This window comes from Fonticula alba, assembly GCF_000388065.1.
Source record: "Fonticula alba strain ATCC 38817 unplaced genomic scaffold supercont2.2, whole genome shotgun sequence".
In the NCBI taxonomy this organism is placed as follows: domain Eukaryota; order Rotosphaerida; family Fonticulaceae; genus Fonticula; species Fonticula alba.
Window position 1 is genome coordinate 1,455,512 of NW_009242972.1, and position 16,215 is coordinate 1,471,726.

General features: G+C 73.7%; 3 protein-coding genes across 3 annotated transcripts in view; 1 reads left to right on the top strand and 2 right to left on the bottom strand.

Moving 5' to 3' along the window:
* The first annotated feature begins 706 nt into the window (after positions 1–706).
* H696_01342 (cystathionine beta-synthase) lies at positions 707–2,875 on the top strand. The gene is made up of 5 exons (XM_009495236.1): positions 707–767; positions 850–1,253; positions 1,562–1,797; positions 1,971–2,181; positions 2,275–2,875. Exons 2-5 carry the CDS (start codon positions 854–856, stop codon positions 2,433–2,435), a joined length of 1,008 nt encoding a protein of 335 aa, XP_009493511.1. The 5' UTR covers positions 707–767; positions 850–853; the 3' UTR covers positions 2,436–2,875.
* A 1,056-nt stretch (positions 2,876–3,931) lies between these two features.
* H696_01343 (hypothetical protein) lies at positions 3,932–5,083 on the bottom strand (the record flags this gene model as incomplete). The annotated part of the gene is made up of 1 exon (XM_009495237.1): positions 3,932–5,083. One exon carries the CDS (start codon positions 5,081–5,083, stop codon positions 3,932–3,934), a length of 1,152 nt encoding a protein of 383 aa, XP_009493512.1.
* A 947-nt stretch (positions 5,084–6,030) lies between these two features.
* The window catches only part of H696_01344 (hypothetical protein), a gene marked incomplete at both ends in the record, with an annotated part of 19,090 nt that continues 8,905 nt past the window's right edge, over positions 6,031–16,215 (bottom strand). Inside the window, one exon of the mRNA XM_009495238.1 lies at positions 6,031–16,149. Coding sequence (XP_009493513.1) covers positions 6,031–16,149 — 10,119 coding nt within the window. The remainder of the gene's footprint in view (positions 16,150–16,215) is intronic.

Consider the following 16,215-nt stretch of genomic DNA (forward strand, 5'->3'; position numbering starts at 1 on the left):
GGGGGGGGGGGGGCACTGCTTGGTCAGCACCGCGGCCGCGTAGGCGTAACACACGCCCTCCTCACACATGAGCTCACCGTGCATGCACCACTCTCGCGCCCGGGTCGCTGGACGTCTGGGCCCTGGCGGGCAAATACCCTCGCATCCGTTTAGGGTTGGCCCCCGTTGGCCCTCCTCTCCGGGCTCCCCTGGCCGCTCCGCGGACCGGGCAGGGCGTGTGGCATTCCCCGGGGGCCCGGGGCGCTGGCCGGGGCGGCCCGATGCGGCGAACACACCCGGGGCCGGGGGTGCCACGCAAGGGGCCGTGCGCCGCGGTCAGCCGGGGGCGGTTGGACGGCCGGCGTCCAGGGGCGTCGCAATGCGCTGGCCGGGGAGGCGCGCGCGCGCGCGCGCCGGCCAGGGGGGAGTACATGCGTGCGTACGTGCGTACGTGCGTGTGTATGTGCGCGCGCGCGCGCGCGTATGTGTACGTCAAACCCCGCTCGCCAGGCGCCAGCCATGTGGTGGCCGGCCCCAACATGGGGTGGGCATCCATCACATACATGTTCCCGCCGCACCCGGGGACTCGACTGCCCACCGAAGCCGGCGGATCTGTGGCTGGCCCCGGCCCCGGCCCCGGCCCCGGCCGCCAGCCGTCCGGCGCCCGCTGCACGGCATGTGGCAGGGAGAAAAGCCCCCGACCCCTGGGCTCGGCCTCCCCAGCGCTCTGTCCCCCCCCCCCCCTTCCCGGTTCACGATCGACTCCTGTCTCCCGTGCCCGTCTCCCTGTATGTTGCGCACCCCTGCTCGCCCACTTCCCCGCGTCGGCCTCTCCTCACCTCCGCCACCCCACCCCGGGCCCCGCTCCAGCACCATGACCTCCGCCACCTCCACCCTCCCCCCCACCCGCACCGACTCCATCCTCGGCTGCATCGGCAACACCCCGATGGTCCGCCTGGACCGCCTGGCCAAGGCCGCCGGTCTCGAGTGCGAGCTCTGGGCCAAGTGCGAGTTCTTCAACGCCGGTGGCTCCGTCAAGGACCGCATTGGCCTGCGCATGGTCGAGGAGGCCGAGAAGGACGGCATCCTCAAGCCCGGCTTCACCATCATCGAGCCCACCTCCGGCAACACCGGCATCGGTCTGGCCCTGGCCTCCGCCCTCAAGGGCTACCGCTGCATCATCACCCTCCCGGAGAAGATGTCCGACGAGAAGGTCAACGTCCTGAAGGCCCTCGGTGCCGAGATCATCCGCACCCCGACCGAGGCCGCCTGGGGTGCGTCATCACCGGCACCCGGACCGCCGCCCTCCCCCGGCTTCCCTCTCTTTCCTTTTCTCTCTCCTTTTCTCTCTCCTTTTCTCTCTCCTTTTCTCTCTCCTTTTCTCTCTCCTTTTCTCTCTTTCCTTCTCTCTTTCCTTCTCTCTTTCCTTCTCTCTTTCCTTTTCTCTTTCCTTCTCTCTCCCATTCTCTTTCCCTTTCCCTTTCCCTCTCCCTTTCCTTCTCTCCCTCTCCCTCTCCCTCTCCCTCTCCCTCTTCACGCGACCGTCCACTCACATGGCGCCTCCCCTCGCCCGCCCGCGCAGACGCCCCCGAGTCCCACATCGGTGTTGCCAAGAAGCTCAACGCCGAGATCCCCAACTCCGTCATCCTTGACCAGTACATGAACCCCAACAACCCGCTGGCCCACTACTACGGCACCGGTGCCGAGATCCTGGCCCAGCTCGACAACAAGGTCGACATGTTCGTCTCCGCGGCCGGTACCGGTGGCACCCTCACCGGCACTGCCCGCCGCATCCTCGAGACCGTCCCCGACTGCCATGTGCGTATCCGGTGCCCCCGTCGCGCCCTGCTCCAGCAGGCCCTCCCCCCGCGCGCCCCTTGCTGCTGCCACTGCGCCACTCCCCGTGCGCACATGCCACCTGTGCACGCCCCTCCGATACTCATCCCCCCCCCCCCCCTTCCTCCCCCGGCCGCCCGTCCCTCCGCGCACAGATCGTCGCCGTTGACCCCAAGGGCTCCATCCTCGCCGAGCCCGAGTCCCTCAACACCACCGACATCACCACCTACCAGGTGGAGGGCATCGGCTACGACTTCATTCCCGACGTCCTGGACCGCTCCATCGTCACCGAGTGGATCAAGACCGAGGACTCCGAGTCCTTCGAGATGGCCCGCCGCCTCATCCGCGAGGAGGGCCTCCTGTGCGGTGCGTCCATACGTGGTGCCCCCATTCGCCCCTTCTCTCCTCCTCCTCGCGAACACATGCTCACGCCGTGCCTCTCCCCTCCCTCCCGCATAGGTGGCTCCTCCGGTGCCGCCGTCGTCGGCGCCCTTCAGGCCGCCAAGAAGCTCAAGGCCGGCCAGCGCTGCGTTGTCATCCTCCCCGACTCCATCCGTAACTACATGTCCAAGCACCTGAGCGACGGCTGGATGAAGGAGAAGGGCTTCCTCGGCTGCTAAGTGCGCGTGCCGCGCCCTGTGGGGCGCCTTTCTCGGTGCCCCGGAGGGCGACTCCTGATGTGACGCGCGCGCGCGCGCGCGCGAGGGCGGCCTTGCGACCGCCGCCCCTCTCTCCCCCTCTCGGGGTGCTCTGTTTGGTGCACCGTGCGAGGGCGGCGCGGGGGGAGCGCTGCGGCGATAGAAGACCCTGTGAGGACCGCGGACGGGCGTTTGTGTGTTGTTGGCTGCTGCTGGTGTTGGTGCCCGCGGACGAGGCCAGGGGGGGGCACCCCCTCTTGCCTGCCGCCCCGCTGCTGCCGCATCCCATGTGCATGCACACCCACACACCCACGCTCTAGTCCCTCTTCGGCAGGGGGGGGGGCACCTCTTCGCAAGTGGTGCCCTCCTGTGCCGCCGGCCCCCCCTCTCTCCCTCGGCCCAATACACACCCCAATTTCGGATTGCGCGTGCCGGTGGCCGGTCATTTGTTAGTATGCGAGGGGGGGGGGGGGTGTATGGTGGCCATTGTCTCCTTCTCTTTCCCCTTTTTTCCCCCACCGCCGGCCTCGGCGCGCGTGCGAGGGCGCAGGGCGCGAGCCGGGCCCGGACGCCGGACGATCGCGCGACACGGCCCGCCGCCCGTTGGCACCAGGCGGCGTGCATTGGCACAGGCGAACGCAAGGTCCTGATCACGTCCCTGGGCGTCGTGCCACCGCCGGAATGCCATTCCTACATTGGGCGCCCACTCATCGCCGCCTCCCGCGCCCGGGCGCCGGGGGACACTTATCGGCGCGCGCCTCGCGCCCGGGGGGCCGGCCGGGCCCTTGCCGCCATCGAACGCAAGAAAGCCCCCTCTCCCTCCCGGCTTCCTTCCCTTGCTGCCCCTGTCAGTCCCCGCCCCTGCTGCCATTTTGTCCCCCCCCCCCTCCCACCTTCCTCTCGCCCCCTCTGCGCCCTGGCCGCCTGCCGTGCCCCCTCTCCCCTGCGGGGCGTGGACCCGCCACACGTGCCTGTCGTGCTATGTCTCCCCCCCCCCCTGGCTGATCGCCGCCCGCGCTGACACCCGCCCCCTGCCCACCCGCCTTCGCCCTTTCCCCTCTCTCCAGCTACCGCGCGCCACCACTAGGACATTCACAATGAGCGACGACCACTCTGTGCGTGCCGCGGCCCCCCCCCCCCCCCCCCCCCCCCCCCCCCCCCCCCCCCCCCCCCCCCCCCCCCCCCCCCCCCCCCCCCCCCCCCCCCCCCCCCCCCCCCCCCCCCCCCCCCCAGGACAACTTCCCCAAACCCAAATAAACCCCCCCCCCCCCCAAAAAGAAGACACATCTCAGAAGACCACCTCGCGACGGAGCGGGGAAGACACACCTCCCCCGCCCCACAATACACCCCCCCCCCTTCATGTGTCCCCCCCCCCCCTGCTCCCAGTGTGCTGGCTTGCTTTCCCCGCGCCCCGCCCGACAAAATCACCGCCAATCGGGGGAGGATCCATTGGCCGCGCGCGCGCGCGCACCCCGTCTTCAGCCGAGGCGCACCGAGCCCAGCAAGTCCGACAGGTCCGGCTCCGGCTCCTTGCCTGTGTTGGCCGCCGGGCTGGTTGGGCCGCTGGCCACGGCGCCGGCCGACTCGGCCACGGCGCCGGCCGACTCGACCGGCCCGCCGGCAAATGGCGGCCCCGTGGCCATGCGTGGCGACGCGGCGTCCGGCTCCTCGTCCGAGGCCTCCGGGCCCTCCGGGGCGTCGCCCGGCGCCACGAAATCCTCATCGAAGGGGTTGGTCGTGGGCCGGCCGGGCGCCGGGCTGCCGGGCGCCGCCGGCGTCCCGGCGTCCGAGAAGGGGTTGCTCGGGCTGTCGAAAAACCCCGGCCCCGGGGAGGCCTCCTCGAAGGGGTTGGTCGAGGGGGTGGTGCTGGCGCCGGCCGGCGATGTGGGGGCCGTGCGCCCGGCCGGGCCGCCGGCCGTCGGCCCATCATCGAAGGGGTTCACCCCGCGGTAGGGGGCCGTCGCCGGGCTGCCGCCGCCGCCGCTGCCGCCGCCGCCGCCGCCGCCGGCCCCGGCAAAGGGGTTGCTCGGCACCTCGCGGAAGGGCCCGGGGCTGCTGGCCCCCGGCCGACCGGGCGAGTGCGGCGGCGGCCGGTAATTCTGCTGGCGCATGTACTGCTGGCGCTGGAATTGCTGCTGCTGCTGCTGCTGCTGGTAGTGCTGCTGCTGCTGGTGATAGTGTTGTTGCTGCTGCTGCTGCTGCCGCTGTTGCTGTTGCTGGTACTGGCGCTGCTGCGCCTGGAAGTGCTGCTGCTGCTGCTGGTGGTACGACTGCCCGGGTGGCGGCTGGTGGTGGTGCTGAGTGGCCGGCGCGGCGCCGGCCGCATGTCGCGCCGGCCGCCGGTGCCGGCTCAGCTCCGACAAGGTGTGATCGTAGGCCGCCCGGCCGGCCGGCGTGCCGAGCTCCTTGTACGCCGCATTCAGCAGGCCCATCATGCGCGTGGCCGCGTCGAGCGTCATCTGCGGCGCCGCCTGGGCCGACTGCTGGGCCTGGGCAATCTTGTCCGGGTGGAACTCCCGCGCCCGGCGGTGGTAGGCCTTCTTGATGTCCTCCTGGCTCGGGCGCAGACAGTAATAGAGCCCGAGCACGGCATAGTGGTCGGGGAAGGGCTCCCCGGGGATCTGGTCCATGGCGGGGGGCGCGGCCGAGAGGCGGGCGGGAAGCGAGGGGCGGAGGAGGGGGGAGGGGGGGGGGCGGACAGCAAGGTGCGCCGCGCGGGCGAGGAAAGGGAGAACAGGCGGCAGAGACGCCGGGCGAGAGGTGCGGGACGAGGGGACTGCGCGGCGAGGCCCACGCCCCAGGGCTCTGGAGTGCGCCGCCAAGAATGGCCCCGGGCCGGGCCGGGCGGCGGGCGGGGGGGGGGGGGGCAGCGAGGCCGTGTGTCGATTGCCGCACAGCCGAGCGCGCACATGCACTGGTGATGCGATCAGATGCCCCTGGCGAGCGCGGCGCCAGAGGCCGGGCCCCACGGCCCGGGGCCACAAAGCCAAGGCTTGGCCGGGGGGCGGGGGAGGGGGGACGTGCGCGCCCGCGAGATCTTCCCCGGCCGGCCGGATCCCCCCGGCCCAGATGCCAGCTCTTGCCGTTTGAAACTGCCGCCGGCGCCCTCCCGAAGGGGGAAGCCCATTCGCAGCCCGAACCCCCCCCGCCCCTCGTCCTCTCCTCGCCCCCCCGGGGGGAGGGGCGTGTGCGCCTGCGGGGCGTGTGTGCCCGAGCGCCTCCCCCCCCCCCGCCGCCGTACATCCGGCCAGCGTGCTACGCGGGCGTGTGTGTGTGTGTGTGTGACGGGCGCCGCCCGCTCCGCGGGCCGCCAGGCGACACCTCCGTTCCGATGGAGTAGAATGGAATCACCATCCAGATCGGGCACGCGAAGGAAAAAAAAAAAACAAAGGGAGGTGCATTGTGTTTGATGTACAAATATGTATGGAAATATGTGCATGTGTGTCGGCGTGTGGAGGGCACGCGCACGCACGCGCGCGGCGGGGAGGGGGGGAGCGGCGCCGTTGCCACGGGCGCCCCCGTCCGCAGCCATCCACAGGGAGAAACAACAGGGGGGGGGGGAGGGGGGGGCCGCCCCTCAGCGGCGGGCGCCACCGCCATTCCGGGGCTTCTTGCCCCCGGCGGCGGCGGTGCCTCCCGGCGAGGAGGCCGTCCCCGGCGAGGCCCCGCCGGCAGTGGCCAGCGGGTTCATCAACAGATTCGAGGACGAGGCGAAGGCCGTGTTGCGCGGGACATCCAGGTCGTTGATCAGCACGAAGTCCGGCGCCGAGGGCTCGATCGGCTGCTTGAGCGTGGCCGCCGCGAGGAGGTCCGTTCCGCTGGCCGATGGCGACAGGCTCTGAAGGTGCGCGGCCGGGGGGCCGGCGCTGGCCGGCACCGCGGCACCGGCCGGCGACGTGACGGCCGTGATCACCGGCGAAGAGGCCGACGAGTCGCCGGACACCGGGCGTGGCGGGGTCGCCAGCCCGGTGCTGCTGCCGCCGCCGCCGCCGCCGCCGCCGCCGCCGCCACCCGGGCGCATGGCCCGGAAGAGCTTCCGCCCGCCGGAGACCATGCTGCGCAGGGTCGACGAGCTGGACGAAGCGGCCGAGTGCGAGGAGCCCCCGGCCCCACGGCGCCCGGACTCCGGGTGGGCCCCGCCGGCCAGGTAGATCGTCGGCCGGGGGGGCGGGTTCGGCGGGACCAGGGCCCGGTCGATTTGCGGCAGCAGCGCATCCAGCAGCCCGGTGCACTCGCTCAGGGCATCCCACGCCAGGTAGAAGGCGTGCAAATACCCCGGCAGGTGGAGGTCGCTGCCGACACACGCGGCCACCGCCGCCTGCGACCGCTCGGCAAAGGTGGCCACCGACAGCGTGTACCGGTCCCGGAAGTAGGCCACCGCCAGGCCCAGCATGCGCAGGAAGTAGCTCTGGTCCAGGTTGGTGTCCACCAGCAGGTACTGCAGCTCGGCCCGGTCGGCCGCCGAATGCGGGCTCTTCACACTGCCCAGGGCCTCCTGCAGCAGGGACAAGTCCGGCAACGAGTGCGGGCTGATCAGCGGCTGGTCCTCGGTCGTGGAGGCCAGCAGCTCCAGCATCAACTCCATGCCGGACCCCGGGTCCTCGGCCAGCTGCTCCGGCAGGGCCAGATGCGCCAGCTCGAAGCCCAGCCCATGCAGCGACGCTTGGACAATGCGCTGCCGCAGGAGGGCCTTGCTGGCCAGCACCTGCTCCAGCGCCAGCAGTCCATTCTCATGGCCCAGGGCCAGCCCCAGCAGGTGGATGTCCGCCACGGCGGCCGTCGGCCACGACGCGGCCAGCGGCCCGCCGGCCGACCGAGTGCGCTGGTGCCCGCCCGCCTGGCCGGCATTCACCCGGATGGTGGTGGTCCCGTCGGCGTGGGCCGCCTCCCGCGGCGGGAGCATGCCCAACAGCGGCAGCCCGGCCACGCGCAGGAGACTCCCCCGCGCCAGCCACACCTCCGGCGGGGCATCGGCCCGGCCGGTGGCCGCCGGCAGGTCGCCCAGCGCGCGCTTCTCCGCGCTCGCCGTGCACCGCGCCCCGGCCCCGAAGACAAAGTCCCCGACCTGGGCAAAGGTCAGGCTCGAGCCCCCGGCCGCCAGGGTCCGGCAAACCTGCCGCGCGATCGGATCCTCGCGCAAGATCGACTCCACGGTCGACAGCGGGACCGCCGTCGGCAGGGCCGCCGCCCCCGCGCCGCCGGCCTCATCGCCATGCTCGGCCGCCAGGGCCGCCGCCGTGTCATGCTCGGCCACCAGCCGCCGCAGGTCCTCCAGGCTCGAGACGCCCGTTCGCGCCAGCAGCCCCGGCCGGACCAGCAGCAGCAGCAGCACATCCAAATGACCACGGCGCCGGGCCAGGCCGACCGCCGGCCCGGCTGGCTGCCCGGCCCCGGCCAGCGACCCGGCCGCCAACGGCGCCAGGAAGTCATCCGCCTGCCCCGGCCCGCAGGCCGCGAACACCGACACCCCGGCCGCGCTGCCGCCCAGCCCCGACGTCGGCGAGGGCAGGTGCATGGCGCTGGTGCTGCCGCTGCCGGCCCCGGCATGGAAGTCCGCCGGCACCGGGATCACCACCGCCGGCTGCGACCGCGTGGCGGCCACAAACTTCAGGAAGGTATCCCGCGAGATGATGCCCGTGCGGTTGGGGTCCAACGCGCGCAGCAACAACCCAAAGGCATCGGCCCCGGCATCCACGGCCACATGCGCCGCATCGTCCAGGAAGGCCTCCGGGCTGATGTCCAGCTCGTCCAGCAGCACACGCAAGTCCGCATACCCGACTTCCGCCTCGTCGCAGGAGAACCGATTGAAGGCCGCCACCCACTCGGGGCTGGCGCGCGCCAGCAGCCCATCCGGCAGGGCCGCCGCCGACAGCACCGCCGCCGCCGCCGCCGCCGCCGCCGACTGGGCATCCTCCTCCACCTCGGCCGTGGCGGTCACCACCACCGGCGAGGGGGGGGCGGCCTCGGTGGCCGCCGCCTCGCGGCCGCCCACCACCGGGGCCACCTGGGCAACGGTGCGCGCACGACACGCCCCCCCGGCCCGGGCCAGGGCATTCAGCCCGTCGGCCACCGACCGCAGGATCCAATTCAGCGCGAAGAGCGCCTCGCTGGCGGCCCACAGCTTCAGCAGCAGCCGCGGCTCATGCGCCAGCATGAAGGACCGCAGCAGGCCCCGGTCCGGCGCCCCGAGGAAGGGCAGCCGCGTCAGGGGGGCCACCCCGCGGCCGAGCAGCGGCCGCGCCGCCGGCGGTGCCGACAGCAGCGGAATGTCCTTGGCGATGCTGGTCGACGAGGTGGACCGCTGGTGCGCCCGCAAGGACCCGCCCCCGGACCCGGACGACGCCCCGGACGAGGCCACCGGGATGTCCGCCGAGATGATGAAAATGATGCGCGACAGGTCCGCATGGCAGGCGGCCAGCTGACCGGACGCCTGGTCGAGCCAGCCCTGCGTCAGGGCCCCCGGGCCGGCCGGGCCCCGCAGGACCAGCGCCTCCAGCCCGGCCAGCCCGGCCTGCAAGCTGTCCCACTGCGTGAGGAAGGCCCGCTCCAGGGGGCTGCGCCCGGCGGTGGACGAGGAAGAGGCCGCAGGCGACGCCGCGGGCCCGTCACTCGGGGACTTGGCCCCGGTGGCTGGCGGCTGGGCCGCCTCATCGGCCCCGGCCTCCGCCGGAGCGGTGTCCGGCTCGGCCGCGATAACGGCCTCCGGCGCCACGTCGCCCGCGTCGGCCACCGCCTCCCCGGGCACATCGGCCACATCGGCCTCACCGGGAGTACCGGGAGTATCACCGGGCACATCGGCCACATCGGCCTCGGCCGGGGGAGCACCCCCGGCCGCGCCGGCGGCATCGGCCTCGACATCGCCGCCGGCCGGGTCGTCAGCCTCCTCCGGCACGTCGCCGGCATCCACCAAACGAAGCAGGGCCGCCAGGTCGGCCGCGCGCCCGGCCCACGACTCCGACACATCCGCATGGTCCTCCACAAAGCCCAGGTACGCCGCAATGCGCGCCCCGATGGCCACCGTGTCGACCGGCACAAACTTCGCCAGCAGCCCGGGCACATCGAGCCCACGCGCCAGCGCCGGCGCCAGCTCCGGCACCGCCAGCAGTCGCTCCAGGTGATTCTGCTGATCCAGCAAGTGCCGGAGCAGGGCCACCAGCGACCGGCCGGACACCGCGCTGATCGGGCACAGCGGCCCGGCCACGGTCAAGTCCCCATCCCCCAGCAGGAGGGCCTGCTGCAGCACCGGCAGCGGGATCATGCGCGCCAGGGCCGGCGCCTCGGCCAGGCCGAAGACATCGCCACCGCCACCGGCGACGGCCCCCTGGTCCGGGGCCGAAAGGCCGGCCGGGCCCGAGACACTCCCCCCGGCACCGGAGGGGGCCCCCGAGCCGCCCGGCACCGCCAGCGAATCGTGCGACCCGCTGCCGGTCAGCGCCCCCGGCGAGGAAAGGCTGTCAAAGGACCCGCACGCCAGGGACGTGTTGTACAGCACCGAGGAGGAGTAGCCCCCGGGGCCGGCCAGCGGCGGGGCCGGCGACCGGAGGATCGGCACCGTGCCGCCGGCCGGCCCGTCCTCCGGGTGCCCGTCGCCCCCATCGCCACCGCTCGGCTGGTAGAAGGGCTCCAGCGTGGCCAGCAGCAAATCCAACTCGCAGTACGTCCGCGCCAGGACCAGCGTCGAGGACCGCACCTCAAAGGCATGGCCCAGGCGCTGCCACAGCTGGCTCCGCGCAGCGGCAATGCCCCGGCCCACGGCCACCCACCGGTCGGCCAGGAACCCGAGCGCCGCATCCAGCTCCCCGACAGTCAGGACCAATGACTGCCCGGCGTCCAGCGGCACGGCCAGGTTGTCCAGCGCCCGGTGCAGCGGCTCCGGCAGGGCGGCCACCAGCCCGGCCGGGTCCCCCTCCGGGCCCTCCTCGGCGCTGGTGACCGGCGCAAAGAGCCGGCACGAGGCCGGCAACGACGCCGGCAGCACATCCCGGAAGATGGCCCACGCCGCGAAGAAGTCCTGCGCCACGGAGTCCAGCTCCAGCAGCGCGTCCAGCAGCTGCTGCTCATCGAGGCTGTGCAGCAGCGGCGACTCGGCCGCCAGGGCACGCCCCCCGGCCGCGAGGGACGACAACCGCGGCAGCGTCTCGCCCAGGGCCAGGGCCGACCCGGCCCGCGACAGGGTCCGGCTCAGCCGGTCATGCAGCGACACCAGCACCGCGCGCCGGTCGCTGCCCAGCTGCACCGCCAGCGGCGGGCCGCTGACATTCGACCGCAAGGCCGCCACCAGCCCGGCACACTCGGCCTGCATGGTCCCCAGCCGCCGGGTCATGCCCGGCAGCGAGGTCACGAAATTCACCAGCGCCTGCTCCTGGCTCGGGGCCAGGGACAGCGACATGGCGGCCCCGGGCCCGGCCATGCCCGGCAACGAGGAGCCCGACCCGGAGGAGGACATGGCCAACCCGGCCCCGGCCCCGGGGCTGGACCCGGCCGGCGAGTCGCCCAGCCCGGCCCCGGCCACCGGCGCCGTCACCGGCGAATGGGCCGCCAATGGCGACGACACGCTGGGGATGGCCGTGGCCGTGGCCGCGGCCACACCAGCATGGCGCTCCTGCCGGGGGGTGGTCGGCGGCGAGGCCAGCGCCCCGGCCGACCCGGCCGCCTGGGGCCCGGGCGATGGGGGCGCCGGCCCGGCACCGGCCGCCAGCAACCCGGTCGAACTGGCCACCGGCCCGGCACCGGCCGCGCTGCTGCCCGGCGACAGCAGCAGCCCCGACGACTCGGACCCACTGCCGCCCACCAGCCCGGCACGGTCGCCGGCCGACTCCAAGTTGGCCGACTGCCCGGCCAGCATGGCCAAATACTGCGCATGCACGGCCATGTCCGTGGCATGGGCCTCCGACAGGAGGGCCCGCTGGCGCAGGCTCGTATCCGGCGCCAGCACCCCGGTGGCAAAGTCCCGCAGGGGCCCCAGCAGATCCCCCGGCGAGGGGGACTCCACAAACAGGCTCGACAGCGGCACCCACAGCCGGGTCAGGCACCCGCGCCCGGACAGGTCACTGCCCCGCGGGAACCCCAGCGCCGAGGGGAAGGACCCGGGCAGCGACTCGTCCAGCACCGCCGACACGCTGTGGCAGGACTCCGCCAGCCACCGCGCCTCCAGCACATGGCTGAACACGAGGGCCGCCTTCCGGTGCATGTCCTCCATCAGCCGCAGGACATGCAGCAGGCGCACGGTCAGCGTGCTGCTCCCCTGGCGCAGGGCGCAGAACCGCGTGGCCGTGAACCGCAAATTGTTGATCTGCTGGGCATTGGTCCCGCCGGCGGCCGCGCCCGCGGCCGCGGCCGCCCGCCGCGCGCACAGCACATCCGTCAGGGAGGTGATCATCGGCGCCGGGGCGATGACCAGCCCGCTGGCGGTGGACCCGCCCACGGCATCGAGAGGGCCCCCGGCCAGGGCCGGGCTCGCCTCGCCGGCCTCCCCGGCATCGGCCGCCGGGAAGAGCACCTGCGACCCGGCCGCCGACCCGGGCAGCGACCCGGGCAGCGACCCCTTGCGGCCGGACGCCCCGGCCGGCCCCGGGGCCAGCGAGCCCAGTGACCCGGCCCCGGCCCCGGCCCCGGCCCCGGCCCCGGCCGGTGCGCCGACAGCCACGCCGCCGCTGGCATCCCGCGCCAGCAGGAAGATCGACGCCCCGGCCAGCGGGGCCACCCGCTCCACCTGGTCGCCGTACGACTGCAGGGCCTGCTTCATTTGCAGGCCGAAGCCCACCAGCCCGCGGATGCGCGTGCGCGTGTGCGCCAACAGCTCGCACTCCAGGGCCCAGCTCCGGGTCTGGAGCGCGCGCAAATCCCCCGCCAGGGTGACCAGGCGCTCCTCGGCCGGGGCGGCCGTCGCCCCGTCGCCCGGGCCCGACAGCTCCAGCGGGTACGACAGGATGGCGTCCACCTCGAACAGGTCGCCCTCCAGGGCATTCAGCCGCCCATGGGCCCCATCGATCAGGGTCTCCTCCGCATGCAGGCAAGCCGACACCGCCGACACCAACTCATTGGACACATGGCCCAGGATGTTGGATGCCAGCAGCTCGAAGACCACCTGCTGCGCCGGGACAATGACCCCGGCCGTGGCCCCCGGCGGCGGGGGCGTCGCATTCGGGCCCATGCTCGACGCCAGCAGCGCCAGCACATGCGTGTCCCCCAGATCGCCACTCGGCCCGGGGAACGGCACGCACAGCTGCTGCGTCATTTGCAGCAGCCCATACAGCCGGTTGAGCCGGTGCAGCCGCACGTCGGCCGTCGACGCGGCGATGGCCAACGGCGCCACCGACGCCAGGCTCAACAGCACCGGGCCGCCGGCCGGCGAGCCGGACGACGACGCATCCTCCTCGGCCGGCAGCAGGTCCCCCGACAGCGAGGACACATGCTGCCCATCGTCGCCGGTGGCCGTGGCCGCCGCCGCCGCCACCGGCAGCTGGAGCAGCTGCGCCGCCACCGCCGCCGGGCCCACCAGCACCGAGGTCGTCAGCCACAGGGCCGACACCGGGGCCCCGATCAGCTCCATCAGGAAATCCTGCAGCTGACCGACATACCCGTGCATGGCCTCGGTGACATCCTCCCCGGCACCGGCCACCCCGACCAGGGTGAAGTCATCGGCCGCCCCCGGGCCGGGGGACAGGCAGATCGGCACCGCGCCCAGGGACTCGGGCGATTGGTCCGGCGCCGCCATATCCCCCACCTGGGCGGTCGGCGTGACGGCCGCCGAGTCGATGCCCGACGTGCCGGCCGCCGGCGCACCATCGCCCAGGGCACCGGCCGCCCCGGCCGAAGCCAACAGCCCCGGGCTCGGCCCCGGGGCCAGGCGCTTCAGGCAGATGGCCAGCGCGGCCTGCACCGTCGGCGAACGGGCCACCTCTTCCATTTGGCTGGCCTTCTGCAGGAAGGCCTCCACGCTGGCCAGGGCCCCGGCCGCCGCCGGCGACACCGCCACCCGGTCCTCGGACCCGGTGACCAGCTTGCACTTGACCGCCAGCGCCCCGGCCAGCGCCAGCAAATGGTCCACATCCCCGAGGACCAGCCCCAGGGCCGCCCCGGCGTCCGGATCCAGCGGGGCCGGCACCGGCACCGACCCGGCGGCCGCCAGCCCGAGCCCGCGCACCGCCTCCAAGACCGTCTCCTCGGAGGGCTGCTTCAGGGCCGCCAGCCGGGCCAGGGCCGCCAGCGCGCGCTCCAGCGCCGCCCCGGCCCCGGGCCCGGTGGCCGTCCAGTGCAGCTGCAGCACCGAGGCCGCATGGCCGGCCGCCGCGGCCTGGCACGCGGCCGCCGCGCGGCGCAGCTCCCCGAGCGTGGCCTCCGACAGGAGGGACCCCCCGCCCGGGGCGGTCGACTGCTCCATGTCCAGGCGCCGGTGCAGGGCCGCCACCTGGTGGAACAGCCGCGCCAGCGACCGCTCCAGCCCGGGCAGCGCGGTGGCCAGGGCACCCTGGCCGGTCTCCCCGGCCAGGCGCTCGGCCATGTCGGCCGGCACCGCCAGCGCCCCGGTGGCCGAGCACACCGCCCCGAAGCGCCCGAGCAGGGTGCACAGGTGCCGCGACTCGGCCCCGAAGGCCAGCAGCTGCCCGGCAAAGCTGCTCACCAAGGACGCACGCTCCGCCTCCTCGGTCAGGTGGGCCAGCTTGTCCAGCAGACGCTGGCCGCGCTCGGCCAGGGCCGAATAGTCCCGCTGCATGGCCACATGCAGCTCCTCGGCCTCCGGCCCGGCGAAGATGTCCACCGGCACGGCGGCCAGCTGCTCGGAATGGGTCTGCCGCAGGCGCAGCAGCGTCTGCAGGCGCCGGAGCTGGATCAGCACCACCTCCGGATCGACCGCCGCCTCGACCAGGTCATCCCCGGCCGCGGCCGGCGACGGCAGCAGCCCCGGCACCGCCCGGACCTCGGCCTCGCCGATGTAGAAGGACCGCGAGCCGGGCTCCGTCAGGGACTCGGCCGCCGAGTAGAGCAGCCGCCAAGCCGGCCCGGGCTGCTGCTGCTGCTGCTCCGCCGCCGCCGCCGCCCCCAGGCCGGTCACCAGACGCAAATCCGGCTGGCTCCAACGGAAGAGCGGCAACAGGTCCCCAATGGCCCCGAGCCACTGGTGCTCAATCAGCAACTGGTCCTGGTACAGCTGGAAGCAGATGGCCGGCCCGAGGCTCGGCAGCCCGGCCAGCCGGTCGGCAAACTGCGCATGGTGCTCCAGCAAATCCTGCAGCCGGGTGTCCAGCTCGGTCAGCTCCGCGTGCAGGCGCTTGCGCGAGGCCTCGGTCACCGGCAGGGCCTGCATGTCGGACGACGGCAAGTCGCCCACCCCGGCCCCGGGACCCAGCAGCAGGGCCCCACTGGCCAGGGACATGGCGGCGGCCGCCCCCCCGGGCGACAGCGGCACCGACCCGCTGCCCCCGGCCGAGGAGGTGGCATACAAATCCTGATACCGGCCCACCAGCTCCGACAGGTAGGACACCCGCTTGGAGGCCAGCAGCCGGGCCAGCGACAGCTCGCAATACGACCGGGCCAATTGATGCGGCAGGGTCAGCCCCTGGCTCCAGAGGATGTCCGCCTGCGGGACGATCGGCGCCCCGGCCGATGGCTGCAGCAGCCCCGAGGTCGAGGAGGCCACATGATCCACCTGGGCCAGGGCCTGCTCCAGCGACTGGGCCGTGCTGTCCAGCTGCCCGCGCAGGGCGGCCAATTGCCCGAAGAGAGCCGCCTCCGAGGCGGCCGACGCAATGCGCGCCTCCAGCCGAGTCCACCGCAGGGCCAGCGAATCGGCCCGATCACGCAGGAACCCCGGACGCAGGGGCTCCGGCAGGTCCAGCCCGAAGCCCAAGGCCTGGATGTGCGCCGACCGGGCCACCGTCACCGTGGCCTGGTCCAGGTAGTCCACCATCAGGGCGTCGTAGGCGGCCGATTCGGCCACCGCGCGCAGGGCCACCCCGGCGATCGGGGCATCCAGCAGCCGCGCCTCCATGGCATCGGCCCAGTCGGCCACCCGGTGGTGGTGCTCCGACAGCGAGGCGCAATCGGCCTCCTGCAGCAGCAGCAGCCGGGCCAGCTGCATCAGGCGCCCGGTGCGCCGGCAGTACGACAGCTCCAGCCAGTTCCACAGCCGGCTCAGGCTCGACAGCGACAGGCGCTCCTGGCCGGCCGGCGTGCTGGCCATGGCCGCCTGCCCGGCGGCGCCGTCATCGTCCTGGCCCAGGACCTGCATCCGCGACCGAAGCACCAGATGCCCGGCCACCAGACGCGCGTAGTGCGCACGCAGGCCCTCGAAGCAGGCGGCCTCCCGCTGGAGAATGGCCCCGATGGCGGCCGACCCGAGGGCCGTGGCCCCGACGGCTGCCAGATCCTCGGCCAGCGATTCGTCCGCATACCGGGTGGTCCGGGCGGTCTCGACCGCTTGGACAAATTCCCCGGCCGACAGGATCAGCGCGTCGGCCTGGGCCTGGGCATCGGCCGCGGCCGCCAGGGCCGCTTGCACCTGCCCGGCCACCAGGGCCAGGGCCGCCTGCGTGGCGGCCGCCGCCGTGTTCGTCAGAGCCAAGAACAGCTCCGACAGGTAGGTCACCAGCGACCGCTCGTCGGACTTCTCCAAGTCCGCCACGTCCTTGACGTCCAGGAGTCGCGGCACGCCGAGGCCCTCGGCGATGGTGAACACGCGTTCCAGGAGGTCGGCCTGTGTACGGTGTGGAGGGTTAGTGGGGGTGGGGGGGGGGGGCGTTAGCCAGGCGTAGAAGGGAGT